Genomic DNA, 24,538 nt, shown 5'->3' on the forward strand with positions numbered 1-24,538 from the left:
CGACAGGGCTCTCTGGAGCAGCGGGAGGAGCTGGTAGCCCTTAGAAGCTGCTGAGAGAAGCAGATGCGTTTTCAAAATAAATAATATTTTTAAGTCCCCTCTTTCCACTCCAAACCCGGGAAGCGGCAGAAGAGAACATGTGAAGACCCCGTGCCCGCCTCTGCCTGACGTGGCCCTCTGCGACACCGGGCTTCTCAGTGGCTCGTCCGGGCTCACAGCTGCTGTGGGATGCCCTGCTCCTTGTACCCTGTAAGGAAGAAGCAGAGGAGAGATGGTCAGACACCCGCTTCCCTCAGCACTTCTCCAGGCAGTGCCCCCAGACTAGAATATGCTAGAACTTATTCACACAGAGGTGTAAATGACCACCAAGGTCATTGACTTTTAATGGGAAACAAAGGGATGAATGGAGAGCAGTGGATCTTTGGGTTTAGTGGGGGATATATGAGAGGAGGGTGTCTGCTGCAGATCTGGTGGGGCTTGGAAGGTTACCACTGTGCTCCTGAATCCACACCCCTGAAGCTACTGCACAAAAGTGGCCCCAGCAGACTGGCCTGCTGTGATTTCCCAATGCGGAGCCTTGGGAGAAGGTACCAGGCAGGCTTCCCCAAGTGATGGGCATCTGGTACATGTGGACCGAGAGGAGGAAAGAATTAAAAAGGAAGACAGCGTACAGAAGGCAGGAGCCGAGCGTGCGTGCTCCATCAACTGGACGCCTCTGACACAGGCCAAGGCGACGGATGGCTTCGAGCCTTTAAAGCCTTGGTGATGATTATGAGGACATGGGAAAAAATTGACCACTGTTGATATTAAGGAACTGATGCTAGTTTATTTGAGCATGAAAGGGTATTGTGGTTTTTTTTTTAAAAAAAGACATGTACTGGGCTTCCCTGGTGGCACAGTGGTTGAGAGTCCGCCTGCCGATTCAGGGGACGCGGGTTCGTGCCCTGGTCCGGGGAGATCCCACATGCTGCGGAGCGGCTGGGCCCGTGAGCCATGGACGCTGAGCCTGCGCGTCTGGAGCCTGTGCTCCGCAACGGGAGGGGCCACAGTGGTGAGGGGCGCGCGTATCGCAAAAAAAAAAAAGACATCTACTGAAATATTTAAGGGTGAAATTATAAGTCTGGAATTTGCTGAGTGGTTACCCCCATTAGCTGGTAACTCAGCCCACAGAGGAGCATCAGTGGACTTACATGTAATTTTTCTCTTTATTTACCAGATATTCATCAAATTTAGGTGTTCGGGGTAGAGGAAGATGCAGGCAGTAATGGATAAAACCAGAGTGGCCACGAGTGGATAATGGTTAAAGCCAATATGTGTGTTTAGGGACTCATTGTACTAGGCCTTCTACTTGTGTCAGTGTTTAAACATTTTCCAAAAAAAAAATAAAGAAGCTTCTGAAAATAGAAGCTTGTTGACCAACTGGGAGAGGGGGTGTTTGTGTGCATTGGGGGTGCAGGGCAGGACAGTGAAGGGGGGGCCCAAGGCAGCCCAGGCATGAGGCCTGTCATCCCCCAACAGACTCACCTTGGGAAACTTTGGAGCAACACAGGGGTACGAGTCAGCATGAGGAAGAGGAGAAAAAGAGAAAGAGAAGACAGTCTGAAAACAGAGGCCAGAGGGACTGCCTGAAATATAAAAAGAGGGAGGATGCACAGTGGCGCCCAGGAGATGGAAGCAGGCTGTGGCCAGTATTCGCAGTGACCAGCCACTGCGGCCAGTGGCCAAGCCCAGCAGGTATGTGGACTTGGCTGCAGGAGCGCACAGAGAGCATCCTCCCCTCCCTGGGGGTCACACTGGGTGAGACACTGCCAAGAAGCTCTCTCTCCTTCCCTCGTATCTCAGCCAAGGCCACTCTTCTGCTCATCTCCTGCCCCTAACTCTTCTTCCACCCCCAACCCATGTTTGTCTTGAGATGAATTCTGGATGGACCCCAAGAGGGACGGGTACAGGACAGGTTTAACTGTGACAACCTAAAGATGTTGAAGTGACCCATCCTGGCCCCAGCCCAGCTCTGTCTGAGCCACGGGGTTCGCCTTTTATGTGGACAGGAGCCACATATATAAAACCTATTGCTTTGGGAAAGACCCAGGTCGGGGATGGCAAACAGACTTTATCTTGCAGACATCTTGGATCCATTGATAGTGACTGCCTGAAGCCCTGTGTTAAGAACATGTAAGACTATTCAGCAGAAAGTGTCATGATTGATTAGCAATGTCTGTCATGGGTATGGCAGTAGAGAGAGGCTCTCGTACAACTACCAAATATTTATTGACCCACAACCAATACAGGCTGTTGTTGACTGTTATTTGTTATTATTAATAGAAATAGAGCAGCGGCCTTCTAAGTTCCTGATTTTAACTTCTACTTTGATCTATATTTCTCTGATTCCCCTCTTAGGAGGTTTTTCTTGATGGTACATTTCTTGATGACACCCCAGGCAATGCCAGGTAAAAAAAATCACCTTGTATTGTTATAGTTGAAAAGTTCCCTTCATTTTCACAGGACGGGGCTGGAGTGACACCGGAAAGAACAGCCCCTTATCCAACTATCTACCAGGACAAATAAGTCAATTGTGGCTATTCTCTTCTATGTAGTCATCCTGGGATACACACACTGCATTGTTGCTCGGGGCAGTTCCAGCCCACAGCACCATCTCAACAGTGGCAATTACTCATCCTTTGAGGGTGGGCTTACTTTTTGGAGAAAGGGCAAAGGCACCCCTTGCTGAGATGGGTGAGCAAGTCTGGTGGCCAGGTGGGGTAAGTGGGTAGCGGTGAGGTGTGTTGAGTTTTCTGGTGCAGCCATCAAGTCCATCTCCCAAACAGTGTTCTAAAAAGTCTGACACAAAGACAGCATTCCTGGAACCAAGGAGGTGACCCACAGTGAAAGCTTGGATCAGGCGGGAAGAGGGTAGGAAGGGTGGGGAGGTGAGTTCCAGCACTTGATTAGCCTGCATCCCAAATACGGCCCCGACACCAGCCACAGAAGAGGGATTTCTGCTGAATCAACAGCTAAGGTGGTGGAAGGTGAGGAAGTGACAGATCCCCATCTGCCCTTCTCGGGTCTCTGTTTCCTCCTCTAGGAGGTGATAAGGGGAGTTCTTGAAGCTATCTCTAAGATCCAGACCCTGTGGGCCCTGGTATCAAGCATGACGAGAAAAAGAAAACCAGAAATCTCTAGGGATCAGATTAGGCATCAACACATTTATTGAGACCCACCCTGTGACACAGGCTTGTGCCGCTGTAACAGGAAATTTCCTTACTAGCATGCCCCAGTGCCTGGCCAGACAGTTGTGTGATGAAGAGATGATGTAGTAAGAGGGGTCGGGGCTCATATTGGGTGGAGATGGGGCAGCCGTCACAGGCTTTCCACGTGCCGCTGAGGAAGCCTCTGAGAGCAGAGGCCCCTTCCAGTTTCCAACTGGGACCAAGGTCAGGAGCTTACACAGGCCTCTCGGGAAGCACCCAACTCCCCTTGGGAAATTGTCAGACTTGGCTTCTCAGGACTCACAGGATGACAGGCAGCACTTCTGTCCAATTAGCGATGTTCTGCACCCCTCCCCACAAATGCAAGTGGTCCGTGGACAGGCCCATGGGGCGAGGCTCCCATGAGGGGCCTGCCTTGGCCTCTGCCTGCTCGGCCCACTCTCCGACGTCCTCCCTGACAGCAGCCCCTGCCCTGAGAGTGGCTCTCCCCAGCAAGGAAGGACTGTCTTCTGACGGCTCCTCAGCTTCTCCCTGCCCAGTGTCCCGCTCCCTCTTCTCTGGCTGCTCCTGTCTCCCAGCTCTAACTTTGGTATTCCCTGGCAGTCCAGCATCCCAGGCAGGGGAGGAGCTGCTTCCAAGCAGCCTGTCTGACCAATCTACAGGTTCTGCCGAGCTCGCTCAGGCTTAGGGAGCTGCATTTCCTCCGGCCTAGTGGCTTAATTGGTCACTGACCCGAGCCTTGCTGGGCCCTGGCATCTGTGTGTGCCCTGAATCTTGGATCCTCACAGGATCCTGAACTCAGACTGAGTCAACTAGGAATCATTCTAGATCGTTCTGGAGCCCCCGACCCCTGGGCTTCCGCTCCTGCTTCTGCTGTCCTTACCTGGCACAGCTCACCTCTGGCATTGACATTCCACCTGTCAATGGTTTTGTCAGGTGTAGGACACAGTAGGAGCGTGGGGTGTGGGGAGAAGGGCAAAGTGCCCGAGGAGACGTGGTCCTTGCTAGCGAGGAACGTGTGACAATACAGGGACATGCACAGGGGCATAGGGTGACGAGCACGGCTGCTTAAAATAGGTGTCTGTTTTAAGATCTCACTAGGCTATTCTTAAAATGTTAATCAAGTATTCTCTGGTAGTTTTGTGTCAGGATCAAGTTTGTGTTAAGTGTCTGGTGAAGGTCCATTGCATACAAATTAGGAAGAGTAAGGCTTTAGCATCAAGGAACAAAGAGCTTAGTTTAAAAGAAGTTGAAATTATGCTAGTTGTAAAAAAAGTTACAGTGTTTCCTGAGGGCAAACATACCCCGTGGCCTTTTCCTTCTTTCTGATGGAGGCACAGGGGACCTGAGCTCAGGCGGGCCACACCCCTGCTACCGCGGTTGTCAGCCGGGCTGTTTCTGAGCTGAACGGGGGCTCCCTCCCTCCCTTATTCACGCCCTTCCCCTCCGGCTCAGGTCACTCAGATTCCATGCAGGCCTCGGGGCTGGGCCTGCGGGGAGGGTCCCGGAGGCAGATCGCCCTGCCAAGCCCTCATGCCCCGAAGCATCGCAAACACCCAGACCACCCTGGCCCCGCCCCTCCTCCAGCCCTGATGCCCGCATGCCGGCCCCGCTCCAGCCCCTCAGGGAGGCGTGGCGCCCGCGGTTACTCACTGGCGAGGATGACCATGTCCATGCCCCAGAAGATGCTCATGATCCAGCCCACCATGACGATGGCCGTGAGCATCTGGATGAGGGCCGCGGCGATGTTCAGCCAGAAGACGCAGCACACGTGCCTGTCCGGGAGGTCAGTGCGGGCACCACACAGCACGGTGAAGGCCGAGACGAACGTCCCTGTGAGAGGCCGGAGGGGACAGCCTTCTGAGGGCGCTGGGAGACACGGCGGCCCGTGGGCTCATCACTAGCCTGGGGCCCAGCGGTTCGCCCTCCGGGAGCTCCGAGAGAGCGGCCTGTGTGGCACCTTCCGGCTCAGGCCACCTCTGCTGCCCATACTAGAGATGCCAATGTACCAGCCTGGAGGAGGCATGGCCTGGAGATGCCAAGGACCCAGCACAGTCCTGAGGCCTCTGGGGGAACACAGATGTCACATGACAATTGGTCCCTGCCATTCAGGAACAACGGTGCAGCCACTTGCAAGGACAACAGACAGTGGGTGGAAAGGGCACCGACCTCGTGGGGCAAAGATCCTTAGGGCCTAAGAGTTCAGAGGTAGGAGCTGATGCCGCTGAGGTGACACGGAAGCCACCCACAGGGTAGATTCAGGAAATGACCCCCAGCACACACGCTGATTGGGGGTGCCAGCAGAGGGGAGAGAGCACAGGCCAGGGCATATCTCCCGGAACCCTTCCCTGAGGGGGCTCCCCCAAGCACCCCAGACCTGAAAGGGGAAGGACAGAGAACCCGAGATTTACTGAGCAGCCACAAGGCACAGAGCAACGTGGTGGGTGTGTCCATGGTCTTTACCTCGTCCCAAACTCCCCAGAGCCCTGTGGGTAATATTGCTACATTTACTGACATTTCTCTCCAGCCAGGTTTTTTTCTACACAGGCTCTGAGCCCCTCAATGACCCTGCAAGGCAGCTGGCCTTCCTTCTATTTGTATGAGTTTCCTATGGCTGTTGTAACAAGTTACCACAAACTTAGTGGCTTAAAGCAGCACAATTCTGGAGGTAAGAAGTCTGAAGTGGGTCCTCAGGGCTGGGTCCTTTCTGGAGTCTCTGGGGGACAGTTGGTTTCCTGGCCTTTTCCAGCTTCTTGAGGCTGCCTGCATTCCTTGGCTCGTGGCTGTGTCATCAAAGCCAGGAGCTGCACTTCTCTCCTCTCTGACCTCAGCTTCCATCCTTACATCTTCTCTGTCTGACTCTGATCCTCCTGTCTCCCTCTTATAAGGACCCTTGTGATTACATTGGGCCCACCGGATAATCCAGGGTAATTCCCACATTTTAAGATCCTTAACTTGGTCACATCTGCAAAGTCCTTTTTACCATGTAAGGCACCATCTTTGCAGGTTCTGGGGACCAGGGTATGGACATCTTTGGCGGTGGGGGGGGATCCTTCTGCCCACCACACTATCTTTCATATTGTATTAACCAGGTGTTTCTGATGCTTTGATATCTGGGGCCTTGCTGACCCTGGAGAGACCCCACTCCCAGAGCTAGCCAAGTCCTAGAGATACTAAATGACTTTCTTACACAAGCCAAGCAATCCAGAGCCCACACCCAGACTCCTCCTTTATGGACTTTTCACACTCTGGGTCACTCCCCCCCCTACCCTAATCACCCAGAGCCAGGTACCAGACCACTAGGGCAGCCCCTATACCCCAGAGACCACTGAAATGATTCAAACCAGCCAATCCTAAACCTGCTTACCCTGTCTTGCCGTTCCTTCCCATGGAAACCACAGTAAAGGTTCCTCCCCACGTTTTCCCCTCACTCCCTCTGCCTCCTAACTGTGCCTTCCTCATTTGCCACCCCCAAAGTGCAGGGTGCCCCCTCCTCGTAGGAACTGTGAGTAACAAACCATCTTTCCTGCAAGCTATTATATATAGAATGGATAAACAACAAGGTCCTACTGTAGAGCACAGAAAACTGTATTCAGTATCCTGTGATAAACTATAATGGAAAAGACTATGAAAAAGAACATATATATGTATGACTGAATCACTTTGCTGTACACCAGAAATTAATACAACATTGTACATCAACTATACTTCAATAACACTTTTTTTTAAAAGAGGAATGTTAAAGAGAAAAAGACTATCTTTTCAGTGGCCATAATTTCCTGATCTGTTGGCCTCACCCTACCTAACTCATAATAAAATCTACATTTTCAAGCACACACACACACACAATCAAGAATTAAGTATCTTGTCCAAGGTCACACTCACAGGTGGGCATTGACCCCACTGCTGTCTGATGCTGATGGCCATGCTCTGTCATCCTGACCTCACAGGTGGAGTGACCTGGGAAAGCAGGTCCAGACGAGAATGCAAGCCACATGGGAAATCAGCCCATGATTCTCATGTTCCTACTTCTCATACTTCCTGCTCCTTGAGGAAGCTGCTCAGCAGGTGGGGATTGGGGTGGACGGAGTTGGGGGAGCCTTGATTTCCCTCCCTCTCTGCACCCTGGCTGCTGGCCCTTCTTTGCCCCAACTTGGTGGCTCCTACTGGCTTCCTAATGTGGCCTTTCCCTCAGCCCACACAATCGTGCCTCAGATCCAAGGCCGACCCCTGAGTCCACCAGGCTGATTTCTGATCCCAACCCTGCCCCGTCCTCCTCCTCATTCGAACAACTGCCACTGCTTGTGAGTGTTTCTGCCTTCTGAGTTACTGAGAACTCCTCTGAGGTCCCAGGTGGCATCCCATCCACCTTTCTGCCCCCAGCCCAGCACAGCGCCTGGTGAACAGCAGGTGGGATACGGACACCCAAAGAAATGCAACCAGTGTGAAGTTCATCCTCAGACCACCTGCATCATCACCTTCAGTATTTGTTTAAAATGCAGATGCCTGGGGGGTCCGTCTGAGAGCTGGATGTCTAAGGGGTGGCCCAGGAATCTGCATTTCTAAGCAAGTTTCTCCTTCCACTCAAATAATGATAATGCTCACTAAAGTGTAATTACCAAGGGTTCAAGATCAACCAAACAGGTTCAAGATCAAGATCCAAGTCTAAACAGCCCCTCTGTGTTCCTGACACAGTGCCGGGGATGGTCCTCTGGGAGATTTGGGGAGGCAAATGCTGTTCTTCCACTCTCACCAAATGGACAGTCCATTTTTTTTTGGTTTCTAAAAATTTATTTATTTATTTATTTTTGGCTGTGTTGGGTCTTTGTTGCTGCGCACAGGCTTTCTCTAGTTGCGGAGAGCAGGGGCTACTCTTCGCTGCGGTGCAGGGGCTTCTCTTGTTGCAGAGCTCGGGCTCTAGGCGTGCGGGCTCAGTAGTTGTGGCATGCGGGCTCAGCAATTGTGGCTCGTGGGCTCTAGAACGCAGGCTCAGTAGTTGTGGCGCACGGGCTTAATTGCTCCACGGCATGTGGGATCTTCCCGGACCAGGGCTCGAACCCGTGTCCCCTGCATTTACAGGCAGATTCCTAACCACTGCGCCCCCATGGAAGTCCCGTGAATGGATTTATAATATAAAAACAACGTTTTAACCTATTCAACCGGAAGTTTTTTTTAATGATTTTAGCACCCTTTCATATGAAGAGGTGTTAATTACTTTAAATGAGTCTTACCCGCTAAAGAACGAACCCTCTCCAACAGCGACGGGTTAGTTCTAACTTATTGCATGAGCACCAACCACGAGCCCGTGCTGGGCCCTGGGAATACAGAGTGCAGCAGGAGGTGGGGCTCGGCCGGGTCCCACTCCGGGAGCTCACATTCTGGTGGGGACACTGGGTCACAAAAGGAACAGTGACGAATCTTGTTTGGTTTATCAGAAAAGGCTTCACAGAAGAGAACATGAAGTGGGGAGAGGTCTGGAAAGCTGACGGGAAACATTCAAGGGGAGGAGGAGGGGAAGAGCAACCCAGAGATGACCCAGTGTGTCTGTCCGGACGCTCAGAGGGTGGCAGGGGACTTTGAGAGCACAGGGAGCTGAGCATAGGGTGCGGCGTTCGGGGCAGGGATGAAAAACGGGGCTGGAGGCGGGCAGGGGTCAGACTGCAGAGGGCCCTGAGGGACTTGCTCTGGGGCCTGACTTCCTCTTCTAGGCAACACGCGGCCCCGGGAAGGGTTTCACTGGGGAATCACAGACCAGGGTTTTGACTCCCAAGGGGAGGATGGGGCAGAAGGGGTGAGGCCGAGGCTAGGAGATGAGATGAGGTGAGGGGGGCAGGGAGGCGTGGCAGCGGGGAGGGGAGGCGGAGAAGGACCCCCAGGGGGGGATGGTGTCCCAGGGACTGGGGGACCTGCTACATGTCGGGGAAGGGAGAAGGGGGCACAGGTGGCTCTGGGTGTCTGGTTTCCCACACTATGTGATGAGGGTGGAGCCACGAACCAGGTTTGGAGCCCAGCAAGGGCTGTGCCCATGGGCTGAGCAGAGCCGAGCTGGAGACAGAGGTTGCGGGTAGCGCAAGTCACCAAAGCGAGTGATGTCACCCGGGAGGGCATGGAGTTCAAGGAAAGATCTCTGAAAGACCCAGGGGGACATTACGACCACAAAGGGGACAGAGCAGGGCCGATCCGAGAGGTGAGGGAGAGTGTCCCAGAAACAGAGGAGTCTCAGGGAAGAGCAGCTGGTGGACAGGGTCACTCACCGCAGAGACGGAGAAGGGACAGGTGGGTCCCGGGTCTGATTAGGTCACGAGCAGCCTCAGAGGGGGTCTGAGAGGAGGAGGAGGAGGGAGCAGGAGGTCAGAGGTGTGAGGGGAGAATGAGGTGAGGGTTTCAGAACACAGGCTAGGACCACTCTCTCAGAAGTCCTTGGGAGAGGGCTTCCCTGGTGGCGCAGTGGTTGAGAGTCCGCCTGCCGATGCAGGGGACGTGAGTTCGTGCCCCGGTCCGGGAAGATCCCACATGCCGCGGAGCGGCTGGGCCCGTGAGCCATGGCCGCTGAGCCTGCGCGTCCGGAGCCTGTGCTCCGCAACGGGAGAGGCCACAGCAGTGAGAGGCCCACGTACCCAAAAAAAAAAAAAAAAAAAAGAAGTCCTTGGGAGAAACTTCAGCTTGTCTGTCTGCTGAGGCGAAGCCGCCAGAGAGGGGAGAGGATGAGGCCATAACCAGATAGAGAGTAAGTGGGTGGTGAGGTTCTCGACAAGGTGAGAAGGTGAGGGGTGAGGGGGGTGTCTACAGCAGATTCCCCAAACCGGTTTGTGCATCAGAATTCTCCAACTGAAGTTCATGCAAATGCAGGTCACAGAGCTGCACCTCCGGACCACCAAAGGCACAGTGGCGCATCCAGGGATGGGTGTAGGGATTGCTTGTTTGAAAGGATGAAAGAAAGAGTCCCCCAGCTGATTCTAACTCACAATCAGGTTTGAGACTCCTTCTCCGAGGGGCGGAAAGACTGGCTTCCTGGATACAGAACCGGAACACCACAGAACCTTGTAGGAAATTAGTCCGTGATTCCGGCCTTTCACTGTCCCACAGCATCCGCCACGTGACCCGGCGCTGAGTCAGGGAGGTTACCCTCTGCAGCAGAGGCAGGGGCCGGGCCATAATGTTTCTGGGGGTGTCAAGGCCCGGCCACCACTAATTGGTACAAAGGAAAAGGATGGTAATGAACTGAACTGTCGACCACCCAAATCAGTGTGCTGTAAGACACCTGCAACTTAGGCATGGACGTGTGCTTTGCGTGTCCTACAGGATCCTGAGGGAGAGAGGAGGGTGGGAGAAGCCTGAGGAGGACCCCACCCTCACCGCACAGAGACTTACAGCAAAGACCCCCAAGGACTTTGCAGCCATAGCCCTCTCTGGCCACCATGGATCTGCCGAGATCACTGGCTTCCCCGAGGAGCTCAGGGCTCAGGCCCCAGGCGCAGGCAGTGGGGAGGGGAAAGCATCCCTCCACTCCCATCCTGGATATCCCAAAGCGTCCTGGGGGAGGGCTCCTGGTTCCCGCCGCTCCCCCTCCCCCCACCCTTCTGTCAGGCGCCAGAAGAGAAGCAGCGCAAAGTGGGCTGGCAGTTTCCCATCAGGAGAAGGGCTGGCTCTGCTCTATAGGATGGAGCCTGCGGGCTGAAATTGTCCTTCATGAGCCCTGTCAGGTTCAGCTTGTCACATGACTCACGTGAGAGAAGTAGAAGGTTCTGGGCTCGAGGGGGCCTCTCAAGGCCTCTTGAACTCAGGGGGAGAAGGGCAGAGCTGTCCCCTGAAGAAGCTGCTCCCCAGAAAATGCACTCCCCGGGACAGAGACCAGTAAGTCCAGTTGGATCCCAGCCATCACCTGCAGCTGGCTCTGCGGTCATTAAGATGTGCTACTCGTCAGTGGCCGAGACTTATACCTGGACCCCCTCCATCATTCCTCCAGGGAGGGTTGGCTGAGCACAGCTCTCCTACCAGCACAACCTTGAACGTGAGCTTCGGGGGATGGGAAGGAAATGTAAGGGAAGGCTTGGCCCGGACTTCACAGCCAATTTGCAAGGATAAGCCACACCATTCAAAACACGTCCCACTGCTGACTGTGTGCTCCAGTTCACAGCCAGAATAAGATAAATGGGAGATCACGTTCAGGGTCAAACTCAGCCCTGTGAGATTTCAATTCTCAAACCTGGAGGTGGGGGCATAAGAAGCAATGGAGATTGTGCTAAAAATGTACCTTCCTGTGCTACACCAACCTGAGATTGTAATTCAGTGGGTCTGGTTATCATCTTTTCATCATTGTGCAATCATTTCAATGGGAAATGGAAAAGGAAAGGAAAAGAAGCGACTACAAGTTCACAAATGATTCTGGACAAAAGCCCTAGGAAGACAGAATCAGGAGGGTTTAAAAGTGCCCGTGACAGCCACTATGGAGAACAGTATGGAGGTTACTTAAAAAAATAAAAATAGAACTAACATATGACCCAGCAATCCCACTACTGGTCTTATACCCAGAGAAAATCATAATTCTAAAAGACACATGCACCCCAATGTTCATTGCAACACTATTTACAATGGCCAGGACATGGAAGCAACCTAAATGTCCATCAACAGAGGAATGGATAAAGAAGATGTGGTACATATATACAGTGGAATATGACTCAGCCATAAAAAGGAACGAAATTGGGTCATTTTTAGAGACGTGGATGGACTTAGAGACTGTCACACAGAGTGAAGTAAGTCAGAAAGAGAAAAACAGATGTTGTATATTAACACATATATGTGGAATCTAGAATAAATGGTATAGATGATCTTATTTGCAAAGCAGAAATAGAGACACAGACGTAGAGAACAAACGTATGGACACCAACAGGGGAAAGGGGAGGGGGTGGGATGAATTGCGAGATTGGGATTGACACATACACACTACTGACGCTCCATATAAAATAGATAACCAATGAGAACCTACTGTATAGCTCGGGGAGCTGCACTCAGTGCTCTGTGGTACCTAAATGAGAAGGAAATCCCCAAATAGGGGATATATGTATACATAGAGCTGACGCACTTTGCTGTACAGTGGAAACTAACACAACATTGCAAATCAATACTCCAATAAAAGTTATATTCCAGTAAATATTTTTATACTCCAGTAAAAATTAACTAAAAATAAAATAAAAGTGCCTGTGGCCTAAGTAAGCCAGGGTCGGTCTGCAGAAGATAAGGTCTTGGTCCTGGATGTGGTTCTGCATGCTCCTTCTGTCATTCCGGCTCCTGGGGTTCTGATTTCTTAACAGACGGGGCAGAAAGTGGAGAGGCTTTTGGACATTGTGTGTTCACATGTGCTTGTGGGAAGGCACTGTCTGTTTTTTCAGCTTGATAACTTGAACAGAGTCTGAGAAGGCTGTGCTAGGTGGGCAAGGAAGGCACACCAGACCACTACAAGCGGGACCTCGTGAGTCTCAGAGAACGAGGGATATCGCTGTGAGCCAAAGGACAGTCAGCCCAAGGTCCAAGGCTGTGGAGGTCTGTGAGGACGACTGTGTCCTCATCCAGAAAGTGTTTCGTAGACCCAACACCATGTTTCTCATGTCCTGGCCCGCAAGGAACTTGCAAAGAGGAGACAAATTATAAAACCAAGAAGAAGAGTGCAGGCAAAACATGGACAGTTCTAGTACTTTTGTCATCCTCACCACCCTCAACATCTTCAAAACAAATCTGCCTTGTTTCTGCAAAACAAAGCTAACTGCATTCCTCAAGAACAAAACAAAAAGGCCACATACTTAATGGGAGAAGATATTTGCAAATGATATATCCGATAAGGGGTTAATATCCAAAATATACAAAGAACTCATACAATTCTACATCAATACAAAAACAAAAATAAGAACACAAACGACCCGATTTAAAATTGCACAGAGGAACTGAATAGACATTTTTCCAAAGAAGATACACAGATGACAATTTTCCGAAGATGACATACAGATGACACATGAAAAGATGCTCAACATCAATAATCATCAGGGAAATGGAAATCAAAGCCACAATGAGGTATCACCTCACATCTGTCAGAATGGCCATCAGTAAAAGGCAACAAATAACAAGTGTGGGCGAGGATGTGGAGAAAAGGAAACCCTCATGCACTATTGATGGGAATGTAAATGCAGCTACTGTGAAAAACAGTACGGAGGTTCCTCAAAAAATTAAAAACAGAACTACCATACGATCCAGCAATCCTACTTCTGGGTATTTATCTGAAGAAAACGAAAACACTAATTTGAAAAGGTATATGCTATGTTCATTGCAGCATTATTTTCAGTAGCCAAGGTAGAGAAGCAACATGTGTTCATCAATAGATAAAAGGATAAAGAAGATGTGGTATGTGTGTGTGTGTATATATATATATATATATATATATACACACACACACACAGTGGAATAGTACTCAGCTATAAAAAAAGAATGAAGTATGCCATTTGCAACAACATGGATGAACCTAGAGGGAATTATGCTAAGTGAAATAAGTCAGACAGAGAAAGACAAATACCGTATGATTTCACTTATACGTAGAATCTAAAAGAAAAACAAAACAAATGAACAAACATAACAAAACAGAAACAGAGTCATAAACACATAAAACAGAGTCTGGTGGTTGCCGGAGGGGAAGGGGTGGGAGAGGAAAGAAATAGGTGAGGGAGATTAAGAGGTACAAACTTCCAGTTACAAAATACATGAGTCATGGGTATGAAACGTACAGTGCGGGTAATACAGTCGATAATTATGTAATATCTTTGTATGGTGACAGATGGTAACTAGATTTATCATGATGATCATTTTGAAAGATACAGAAATATCGAATCACTACGTGGTGTAACAGTAACTAAAATAGTGTCATAAGACTATTATACTTTAAAAACAAATAAACAAACACAGTTGCAGAAAAAGAGATCAGATTTGTGGTTACCAGAGTCAGGGGATACAGGGAAGGGCAACTGGATGAAGGGGACTTGAGGTTAGTTATAAGATAAATAAGTACTACTGATGTAATGTACAACATGATAAATATGATAAACTCTGCTCTATGCTATATATGAAAGCTGTTAAGAGAGTAAATCCTAAGAGTTCTCATCACAAGGGAAACATTTTTTTCTACTTCTTTTTTTTTTTTTTTTTGCGGTACGCGGGCCTCTCACTGTTGTGGCCTCGCCCGCTGCGGAGCACAGGCTCCGGACGTGCAGGCTCAGCGGCCATGGCTCACGGGCCCAGCCGCTCCGCGGCATGAGGGATCCCCCCAGATGGGGGCACGAACCCATATCCCCTGCATCAGCAGGCGGACTCTCAACCACTGTGCCACCAGGGAAGCCCCTTTTTCTATTTCTTTAATTTTGTATCTACATGAGATGACGGATGATCACCAAACCTACCGAGGCGATCATTTTATGATGTGTATAAGTCAAACCATTATGCTGTACACCTTAAACTTATATAGTACTGTATGCCAATTATATCTCAATAAAACTGGAATAAAAATATATTTTAAAAATCTGCTAGTGTCTTTGCCCCATAGATCCTGGACCAGTGGCAACAGGGTTTGTGAACTGTTCTCTTCATTCTAAACAGCGCAAAGATCCCTAATGAGGTCACAGCAGCCCATCAGAAGGTGGCTTAGAAGTGTTTGGTTGGAAGCTCATCATTTTAGTGGAGTAACTGGGGTTCTCTCCTGCTGTTAGCATCTCCTAGGGGCTGCTCTATCCACCTCTGATCAATTAGAGACAAGAAATTGAATTTATTACGACTTAAACCTTTCCAAGCATCAATTTCATGGAAGAAAAATAATGAAGGGTGGAGAGATGGGCCTTCTGTGCCCCCAGTAAAGAGAAGGTGTAAGGTACCTAGGACCACTTCACCATTAGCCCCAGCTGCTACCCCACACCCGGTGCCCCCTCTCCTCTCCCCTCTCCTTAGTCAGAAAGTACCAGCTTGGGGTACCCTCTCTGTATTCCTCCCTGGCCCTCAGGCAAATGCTGAGGAGTCACATGGGGACCCGAGGATGGAGGAGCTCGGAGAAAGGCAGCAGGAAGAAGCCTTCAGATGGATAAGGGGGCTTGCAAGGGAGACCTCGGCAGGTAACAGTCCTGGGTCGAGACCACAGCCATGGAGGGGCCTTAGATTTTCCAACTGAAAAGGCTCCGTGGCTTAAAGGAAGGAGGACAGGAGCCCCTCTGGCTGCCACTCATAAATCTGCATCCTGCCTTGGAGGGCAGAGAAAATGAGACCAGCTCCCTCCTCCGTCCCTCTTACTGCCTCCACCGTGACATCAGAATGATTGTCCCACGGAGGGGCAGGTTGACTGGAGCAGAAAATTAATTTTAATGGCACTGGGCATTGCATCAGCCTCCCTGCGGTTGTCAGCACATCTCCTCTGCCCTCAGCCTCCCCTGCCACATCCTTGGTGCACTCCAAGATGTGGCCCCAGCCCTAGACGAGTTGCAGGACAGAACTGGACACCTTAGGTCTCTCGGGGACCCCAGAGAGGCCCCAAGATCTCCCCGGGATCTTAAACTTGAGCAGAAATGTAACCACGTGGAATTTCTCAGTTCCCCAGTTCTGAGCCTTGTCAGGACAGATTCTGGCTTAAACGGCAGAGGGTAAACTGAGGAAGTGGGGATAGGACCAGGAGGGCGGCTATGTAATGACCAGGGCTAGGAGTGTCCCGGCCCTCAAGAATGTCACAGGATGGTGAAAGAGAAGAAACCACGGAACACAACCTGTGTGGTCAGTCCTAGGGGACAGGGCAGAGGCAGGGTGACCCCACGTTACAAAGGGGGGCTCTGGCGTCAGAATTCCGGCTGCCCCCCCAGAAGCCTAGACAAGTGACCTAACCTCTCTAGACCTCAGTTTCCCCATCTATGAAGTTAAGGTAATGATAGTAGTCTGCCTCATAGGGATGTGAGGACTGAATCCGTGCATGTAAAGTACTTGGAACACCCTCATGGGAGCAAGGGGAGGGCCCTCACCCCAACCAGGGAGACCCAGAGTCTTCCCCAGGAGGCAACGTTGGAGCAGAACCCTGAAGAATAAGGAGTTATGCTCAGTGAACATGAGTGAAACGGAAGATCTCCGTGAATCCTGCTCTCCTAGCGGCTTGTAGCCAATGGTTCTACTCTTCACTCCACCTTAAAAGTTTACTACAATTGCCGAGTTCACTGTCAGCCTCATGGAGCCGGAGGCTCGGCACGCATCCATGCGCCACGGTACCACGCAGCCAGTAAAAATTATAGTTATGATAACTACACAGCAAGCCAGGCCAGTGCTTTAAGTGAAATTACAAAAACAGTATGTATACTGTGCAGAGGACTATTTAAAAAATATTTACGCTGTGGACAAGGACTGGAGTGTATTAAAGCAAAATGAGAATTGTTGGGGTTTTTTTTTTTTGCTGTACGCGGGCCTCCCACTGCGGTGGCCTCTCCCGTTGCGGAGCACAGGCTCCGGACACGCAGGCCCAGCAGCCATGGCTCACGGGCCCAGCCGCTCCGCAGCATGTGGGATCTTCCCGGACTGGGGCACATACCCGTGTCCCCTGCATCGGCAGGCGGACTCTCAACCACTGCGCCACCAGGGAAGCCTGAGAATTGTTTTGCCATGGCAGAATTAGAGGTGGCTTTTTCTCTTTTTTCAAAAACAAATTCTCTTTTCAGTTAAAAAAAGTTTCAGGCACCTGTCAAGATCCAACTCTGCTGTCCGCCAAACAGCATCTTACTGGTGACAGAGAAAACCATGGGGCGGTCAAGCAAACTAGGGGACAGATGGCATGCAGACACCTGACACAGAAAATAAATGATGTTGTGTGACCACGTAAGGGCTGTGACAAAATCCCCTGAACTTCCAGGAACACCTCTGGAATGCAGCCCCCAATCCTACGGCGTCTTTCCCACTTAAGCAGGCAAAGCCAGGCTATCAAGCTAAATGGGAGGCTTGGGCTCACCTGCTGGAGGTGGGATGAGAGGGAGGATGCTCCAGGTTCCTGTCTGGAAGCCAGGAAAGGACTCCAGTCCCAAGAGACCTGGAGGAGCCATGGTGGGTTCATTTAGGAGGCCACACGACAGCAAGGGCAGGAAAGGAGGTGGCTGGGCTGAGCGGGTACCCCAGCCTCCCGGAGGACTGGGGAGGAAGGAGGGAGGGCGGCAGGAGGCCTGTGTGGGGCTCGTGCTCAGATGCTCCCTGTCTGGCTGGGGACTCCCTGCTGGCCCAGCAGACACACCTGCTCCTTCCTGGAGCCGTGCCCTGCAGGGTGGCCGGTGTGTGTGCGCTTCCGTGACAGGGACAACTTCCTGCCGGGGCTCCTGGGACTAGGCTCAGGTTGGCTCGCTCCAAGCAGGGCTGACGTTGCAGCTCATGGCACAGGAGCATGCCACGCTGGCAGAGAGGGGTTGTCAGCTGTGGTCTTTATTTTGGAAGTAAGCAACTCAAACAGGCTCAAACGACACAGGGATTTGTTGGTTCACATAATTGGAAAAGTCCAGGAAGGCGGTGTGGGGCAGTGGTTAGGCATGTAGGCTCGAGGGTCAGACTGCTGAGGGTGATTCCTGACTATCATTTACTGGCTGTGGGAACGTGGGCAAATCACTCTGCCTCTGGAGGCCTGTCCCCTCATCAAACATTTGTAGACCTATTTCCTCATCTGTAAAGTAGGAGTTATAATAATACCCTTATCCAGGGCTCTTTGTAAGGCTTAAAAGAGATCACGCATTTAAAGTGCTTGGAACATACTAAGTCCTTAACCGCTGTATGCTATCTTATTATTAATAAGAATTCAAGATTGGTTTGATTCCATGACTCAGTGATTCAACAGGGACCCAACATCTTCCATCTCTGCTGTGTCTTCCATGGTATCAACTGTATCGCAAGACCAACTTCCCTCATGGTGACAAAATGATTGCAGCAACTCCAGTTTTCACATCTACATACCATGTGTGCAGAGAAGACAGAACATTTCTGTCCCAGTGTTCCAAGCAGGAGTCCTGAGATCTACCTAGATCGGACTGTGTAGGTCACATACCCACCCTTGAACCAATGATTTGGCAAAGAAAGTGGAGGGTACTTACTGGCTTAAGCAATTGGGCCCACCCCTGGAGCGAGAAATAGGGTTAGATTTCCCTACAACGCCCAGATTGCGTGAAGGAGGTGTCGATTCCTGAGTGAAAATCTTAGTTTGGGGGGGAAGTGAGAAGAGGGTAAAATGAGGCTGGTAAGTGGTCTGTGATGTTTGCTAACAGAAATGTGTTACAAAACCCAGCAGAGAAATGACACATTGGACCATCATTTTCTACATGGAGGTGTGGTGATTTTAAAAGATCGCCCCAAATTCTTTGACACTCTTCCATCTAGAGGTGGGGTCTGAATTCCTTCCTCTTACACTGTGCTCTGTGGCTGGCCAACAGGATATAAGAGAAGGAACACTGTGCTACTTTCCCAGGTCAGGCCGGAACAAACCGGTGCTTCCACTTCCTGAATCTCTACCTTTGCACTCTTAAACCCAATGGGCATGCTGTAAGGAAGCCCAAACTAGCCTCCTCAAGAAGCCACATGGAGAGGTGTGTAGGAGTCCAGCCAACAGCCCAGGTGAGATCTCAGCTGATAGCCAGTATCAGCCACCAGACATGTGAGTGAAGATGCTTCCAGATAAGTCCAATCCCCAGCCATCAAGTCACCTTGGTCTTTGAGTCTTTGCAGCTGAAGCTCCAGACATCATGGAGCAAAGATAAAATATGCCCAGTGCGTCCTGTCCAAATTCCTGACCCACAGAACTGATGAGCCTGCCACAAGGCTTTTTCACACCACTAAATGTTGGGAAGTTTTGCTGGACAGCAATAGATCATTGGAACAGGGGTGTCACTGAGCAACATGTCAGTGGTGGGGAAGGAAGGGTATCAGGAAGTGGGCCAGGCTGTTTGGTTCTTACAGCGCTCATTTACCACCTGACTCCAATCCTAGAGGGCCAGTTCTGCTTTGCCCCCTGGGTACTGGGCGCCTACTCCCATCCTCCACACCGGGCTAGGACAGCCGCCGACGGTCAGGGATTCAGTTAGGACGGCACCACACTGGAGCAATGTTACTAGAAGTACTCAATACCGTCAAAACATAGGGCTGCCGGCCACGTATGGTATGACCTTGGACCCACACAACTGGAGGTGGCAGCCGGGGACAAGAGAGGCTCATTTGCCCTGTAGCTGGGCCACTCTGACTTCTGTGTCTCCTGGACAGTGAACTGATGCCCTCGCCTCCCCCTCCAACTCCCCCCCACTCCATCGAGGAGCACTACAGTGGACCCCGGGGCTATGGGGAAAGAGAGAGGAAGGGGCCAGTGAGGAGGGGGTCCCTGAGGACCGTGCCAGGTAGACAGGGACAGACTCATAATTCACTGAGAAGGAAGAAGAGGGAACTGCTTCTACCGTCCCTTCTGCCAGATACGTGTGCCTGATGTCTACAGAAAGGTCCTTTCCCGCCCTTCCAACGGCCACGTGTATAACCGTTATTACGATTCTGATTACGGATCTATAAGGTATCGAGCATTTGTTAGAGGTTGACATTTTACTATATTACCTCACCCAGTTCCCACAACAAGCCACGTCTTTTTCCTCATTTAACAGACAAGACCTGGAATAAAAGGTGCATTAACCAACCATAGTCAATTGCAGAAGTGGCCCCAATTCTCTATTCCCTGTACCCACGTCCTTCGCCACGTGACTCTGCACCTCCTCCCATGAAAAGGATCTGTTTCCCCACCCTTTGAATCCAGACTGGCCTTGTGGCTTTCATGGGCCGATACATGTGCTAGAAGTGGCATCGTGCCAGTTCTGGGCCGAGGCCACAGGGCAACGCGTTCCTTCACCTGCTCTCGTGGAGCTCCGGCCAGCCGCCGTGTGAACGAGTCCAGCCTGTCCACTGGGGGATGAGGCCACATGGAGGAGACTCCAGCCACCCGGCCATCCTGGCTGAGAACAACCACGCCTAGCCCTCCTAAGCCAAGCCCACATCGCAACCCACGGACTAAGTAAATGGCTGCTGTTTTAAGCCACTACATCTTGGGGAGGTTTGCTATGCAGCCAAAGCTAACTAAGCATCAACTGTGTCTGTTTTCAGAACCCAGTGGCCGCCAGGAAAGGGGAACGAGAGGCCGGAAGACTGGAGGCCCTCAGCTCCATCAAGAGAACAGGAGGGAGGGGTGGACTCAGGCTTTGGCTGCAGAACCTATCCTGGGACCCGAGAAAGCCTTTTCAGAAAATAGGAGCCAAACAAAATTGGTCTGGCTCCCCATGGATTGCCCTCTAGAGGGACCACCTCTGGGGAAGCATCTACTTGCTGATTTCTTACAGGGGCCAAGAGCAGAATGGATTTGATAAACCTACTTATTTCAGGCAAGGACCAAGAATTAAAACCAGCTGTCCTGATGGAGGCCTTCCCTCAGGTCCGGAAGGCTGGGACTTGATCTCTATAGGACAGGGGCCGTACAGCTGTCCCAGCTCCAGCCTCGGTATTGGTGGAGCCGGGGCAGCACCCCTGGGACGAGAGCTTCCAGGAGGAGGCTGGGAACTTCCACTGTGGCTGCAGGGTGACTCAGCCGAGGGGCCCACATGGGAGGGACGCGGAAGCTGTGATGCTCAACGGGGCAGATACAGGAGTGGGGAGGGAGGGGAAGGCAGAAGCTGGGTGGTCTGCGGTTGGAAATGGAAGAAAAGAAGATTTCAGTGGAATCCCAGTTGCGAAGGGGACATCTACATCACTACCCAAGGAGACTGGCCACGGTCAGTCCAGAGAATGGCTCTGCCCGAGCCACTGCTGCTTCTCGGTGACCCGAGGGCGCCAGGCTGGGCTCAGGAGGGAACTCACTAACGGGTGGTAAGTCTCCCAGCACCAGCTCCTCCCCGAGCGCCCGGCCTCCTACCCACCAGCCACCTCTTCTCAGCCAGTTTTGCTAGTTTCCTATTCTTCTCCCCACCCACAAGCTGGCAGTCCGTCCGTCCTCCCCCACCATCTCCTCCGCTTATACTCCCTCCCACTGTACAACCCACCTGAATGCTCCAGCTCGGAGCCCAGGTGGTGCCACAAGCAGCCCATGCTCCACCCAGGCACCACGGACCTCCGATCGCCGCTTTGTACTATTTGCAGGTAGGTCGCTCACCACGGTGCAAGGCCTTCGAGGGCCCTGGCCTTGTCTGGTCCACCTTTGAGGCCCCTACATTGCCTAGCAGCATAATTGGCACATAGAAGGTACTCAAGTGTCTAATGAATCTGAATGGAGCACAGTGAGGACAGCTCCTGGCTGGAGAGTGGTCCCAAGAAGTTACACTCTGCCCCCCACACAAGCTACAAGCCCTTTGAGGGGTGCAGCCAAAAGGTAAGAAAGCTGACTCTGAACCCAGCCTACTTGGGTCTGAGCCCTGGCTCCGCCCCTTACCACCTGGGTGACCTTGGACAAGTCACTTAACCTCTCTGGGCCTCAGTTTCCTCATCTGAGAATGAGAGCAATAATCTCTACTGCTCTGTGTTGTCATCAACATTATAGGAGGTGTTTGGTGCTTAGAACAGTACAGGGCACCCAATAAGTGCGATGGAAGTGCATGCTTTAACTATTAGAACACCAGAAATAGGGTTTGCATTTTATCTCCCCTTTATCTTCCAGACACTGGTGCAATGCCTGGCATGTGGCAGACCTTTAGTAAGTGTTTATTAAATGAATAGATCTCCACAGAGGCATCAGCTAAGGCCTGAAGATCTGTGTGTCTACAGAACTGGGCAAGATGTATTTGTGTGTTTCTACATCTCCACTGGGTTCCCATCCCACGCCCTGACCCGCTTCTGTGGTCGGCACACAGCTCACATTAGAGCGGTGCCCTTGTGGGACCCTCTTCGCTGAGAAGCTGAAGGTTACGCAAGCCGAGGACCCGGATCCGCTCTTTCTGGTCCCTACAGATGAGAGATGGCCTGAGGTCCTGGGAAGACAAACCGACTGCCTGCACGTGCTCCAAACCCTTGGGCTGTTTAGGAAAGGCCACACGGTAAAGGAGAGCAGGGTCACATCGCGGCCTCCAGCCCTACTTGGACACTCATCGCTCACTGCAGGACCTCGGCCATCACTTCCCCTCTCTAAGCATCCTCCTACTCCCGGGATGGTTATTATTACTGATTTTTTTTTTTTTCCCGGTACGCGGACCTCTCACTGTTGTGGCCTCTCCTGTTGCAGAGCACAGGCTCCGGACGCGCAGGCTCAGCGGCCATGGCTCACGGGCCCAGCCGCTCCGCAGCATGTGGGATCCTCCCGGACCGGGGCACAAACCCGTGTCCCCTGCATCGGCAGGCGACTCTCAACCACTGCGCCACCAGAGAAGCCCTACTGATGTTATTATTATCGGCACCCAGCAGGATTCAGTCCCCAGGATGTTTGATCTGGGCACCACTTTGCCTTCTGAAATGGAAATGACCCAGCTTCTTGGGGGCTGTGCAGTCCAGGAGGTAGCTCCCCACTCTCCCCGCAGGCCTGGCAGGGTCCGAGAAGGGGACAGGAAAGGGACAGAAGCCCTCGGGGGACAGCCTGACAACAAGAGACCAAAGCCCTGTTGAGAAGGAGCTACATGAACAGCATAAGGACTTTATGTCCCAGAGCGTCCCACACCCTAAAAGTGGACACAAACAGACCCAAGCGCACGTCAAGGAAAATATCCTTAAACAGTTTGGGGGACCATAGCCCCCTCCCCCGCAATGAAATGGCAGGAACATTTCAAGATATGTGAACCATTATTCCACACAGATAGTCACCCCAAAGTACACGCTTCATTCCCTGAGATGCTGTGACTGCTTTGCACCCACACTGTCAGGACAGGAACACTGCAGCGGCCCCTCAGAACCCACACCAGGATTCAGACTCATGGGTCCTGGTCACAGTTCACCCTGATGGAAGTCAGAATACTCGGCTCAATCGCTCACTTTATTCACCTCACTTGGCTGCAGATTGGCTCTTTCCAGAAGTTAATTTCACCCTCCTTGGGTGCGCTTTCTGGGAATGATTTAGAATTTTCCAAAAAATGTGCTGCCGACCTTGAGAGCAGATCCCCGGGGCATGAACTTTTTCTGAGCAGTGGCAGCCCTGCTAAGACCGATGACACGCAGGACAAGAGCATCACCCATAAATGTGTGTCTTGTAGGTGAGAACTTATTTCCTGTCCCAGTCACCCCCTCAAAGGCAATGGCGTCCAAAGGCAGAGCACACAAGCGATGGTTAAAAACAAAAGCCTGTTCCCTTTCCGGTGCTTCACCAGTGGGGACGGGCAACGGGAGGTTTGGATGCTGGAGGACAGTTGCCACCTTCAGCGTCACCAAGCTCATCTCTAGAGGTGAGATTAGAGCAGAGTCAGGCCTACCCTGCACTCCTAGACTCAGCACATCACCTGCTGCAGTGCTGCACGCCGCCTCCACAGGGCTGGAAGAAGTAGGTGCAGATGGAGAGAGGCATCGGCACTTCTGCAGACGCCCTGGTGGAATGGCAGGCACACCAGCCAAGGTCCTGGGGCTAGTCAGGGTGCATGGATAGGGCAACTGGATTTGTTACATTATATCTATATGTACAGTTAATGGCAGCCTCATGTCATTCTTGAGGCTGGTAAATTGCCCTGTTGTTATGCTTTGTTTCCAAGGCACTTCGAGGGTCTAATCGAGGAATATAGCTACTTGGAGATGGTATCTCTTGGTATGCTTTGGGCTGAATGTGACACAAAGCCAACTCAAACGAGCTTGAGTGATATGAAGTGTGTATCATCTCAAATGATAGGAAGTCTAAAGCAGCTCAACTGTGTCCCCAAGGGCCCAGGCTCTTTCCGTACCTGCACGGCCACTCTGAGAGCTGGCTTCAACCTCCGTCTGTACACAGATGGCTGTGGCCGTTCCAGAGATCTCAATCCAGACATGACAATGTTTGCAAGAATAAAGATAACCTCTTCCTGTGGCCCTGTTTCACGCTTGAGGAAACATTTCCCTGATTAATGATCATTGAGTCACCTGTCAGTTTCTGAGCCAGTCACCCATAAGAGAGTTGGAATTATAAGACTGGCTTGGACTAGTCATCTTGGTGGAAAGGATGCTGGGAGTCAACCTCCCTGCCCACCACACACAGCCTTTACCTGGGAGCAGTGGGCCTCTCTCCTTTCTCCTCCTGGGCACACCTCTTCCCAGGCAAGCAAATCAATCCCAGAGACTACTACGGTGAGATGTCACAGCTAGACATCTAGAGGGTCCCTCAGCACAATCACTGCATTTCAAAA

The 24,538-nt window shown here is 51.5% G+C and overlaps 1 protein-coding gene across 1 annotated transcript in view; it reads right to left on the reverse strand.

Moving 5' to 3' along the window:
- Nucleotides 1-212: 212 nt before the first annotated feature.
- STUM (stum, mechanosensory transduction mediator homolog) overlaps nucleotides 213-24,538 on the reverse strand; it is a gene marked incomplete at both ends in the record, with an annotated part of 52,953 nt that continues 28,627 nt past the window's right edge. Inside the window, 2 exons of the mRNA XM_082616319.1 lie at nucleotides 213-247; nucleotides 4,860-5,039. Coding sequence (XP_082472445.1) covers nucleotides 213-247; nucleotides 4,860-5,039 — 215 coding nt within the window. The remainder of the gene's footprint in view (nucleotides 248-4,859; nucleotides 5,040-24,538) is intronic.

Source organism: Mesoplodon mirus (assembly GCF_964341445.2).
Source record: "Mesoplodon mirus genome assembly, chromosome: 3".
Lineage (NCBI taxonomy): Eukaryota > Metazoa > Chordata > Mammalia > Artiodactyla > Ziphiidae > Mesoplodon > Mesoplodon mirus.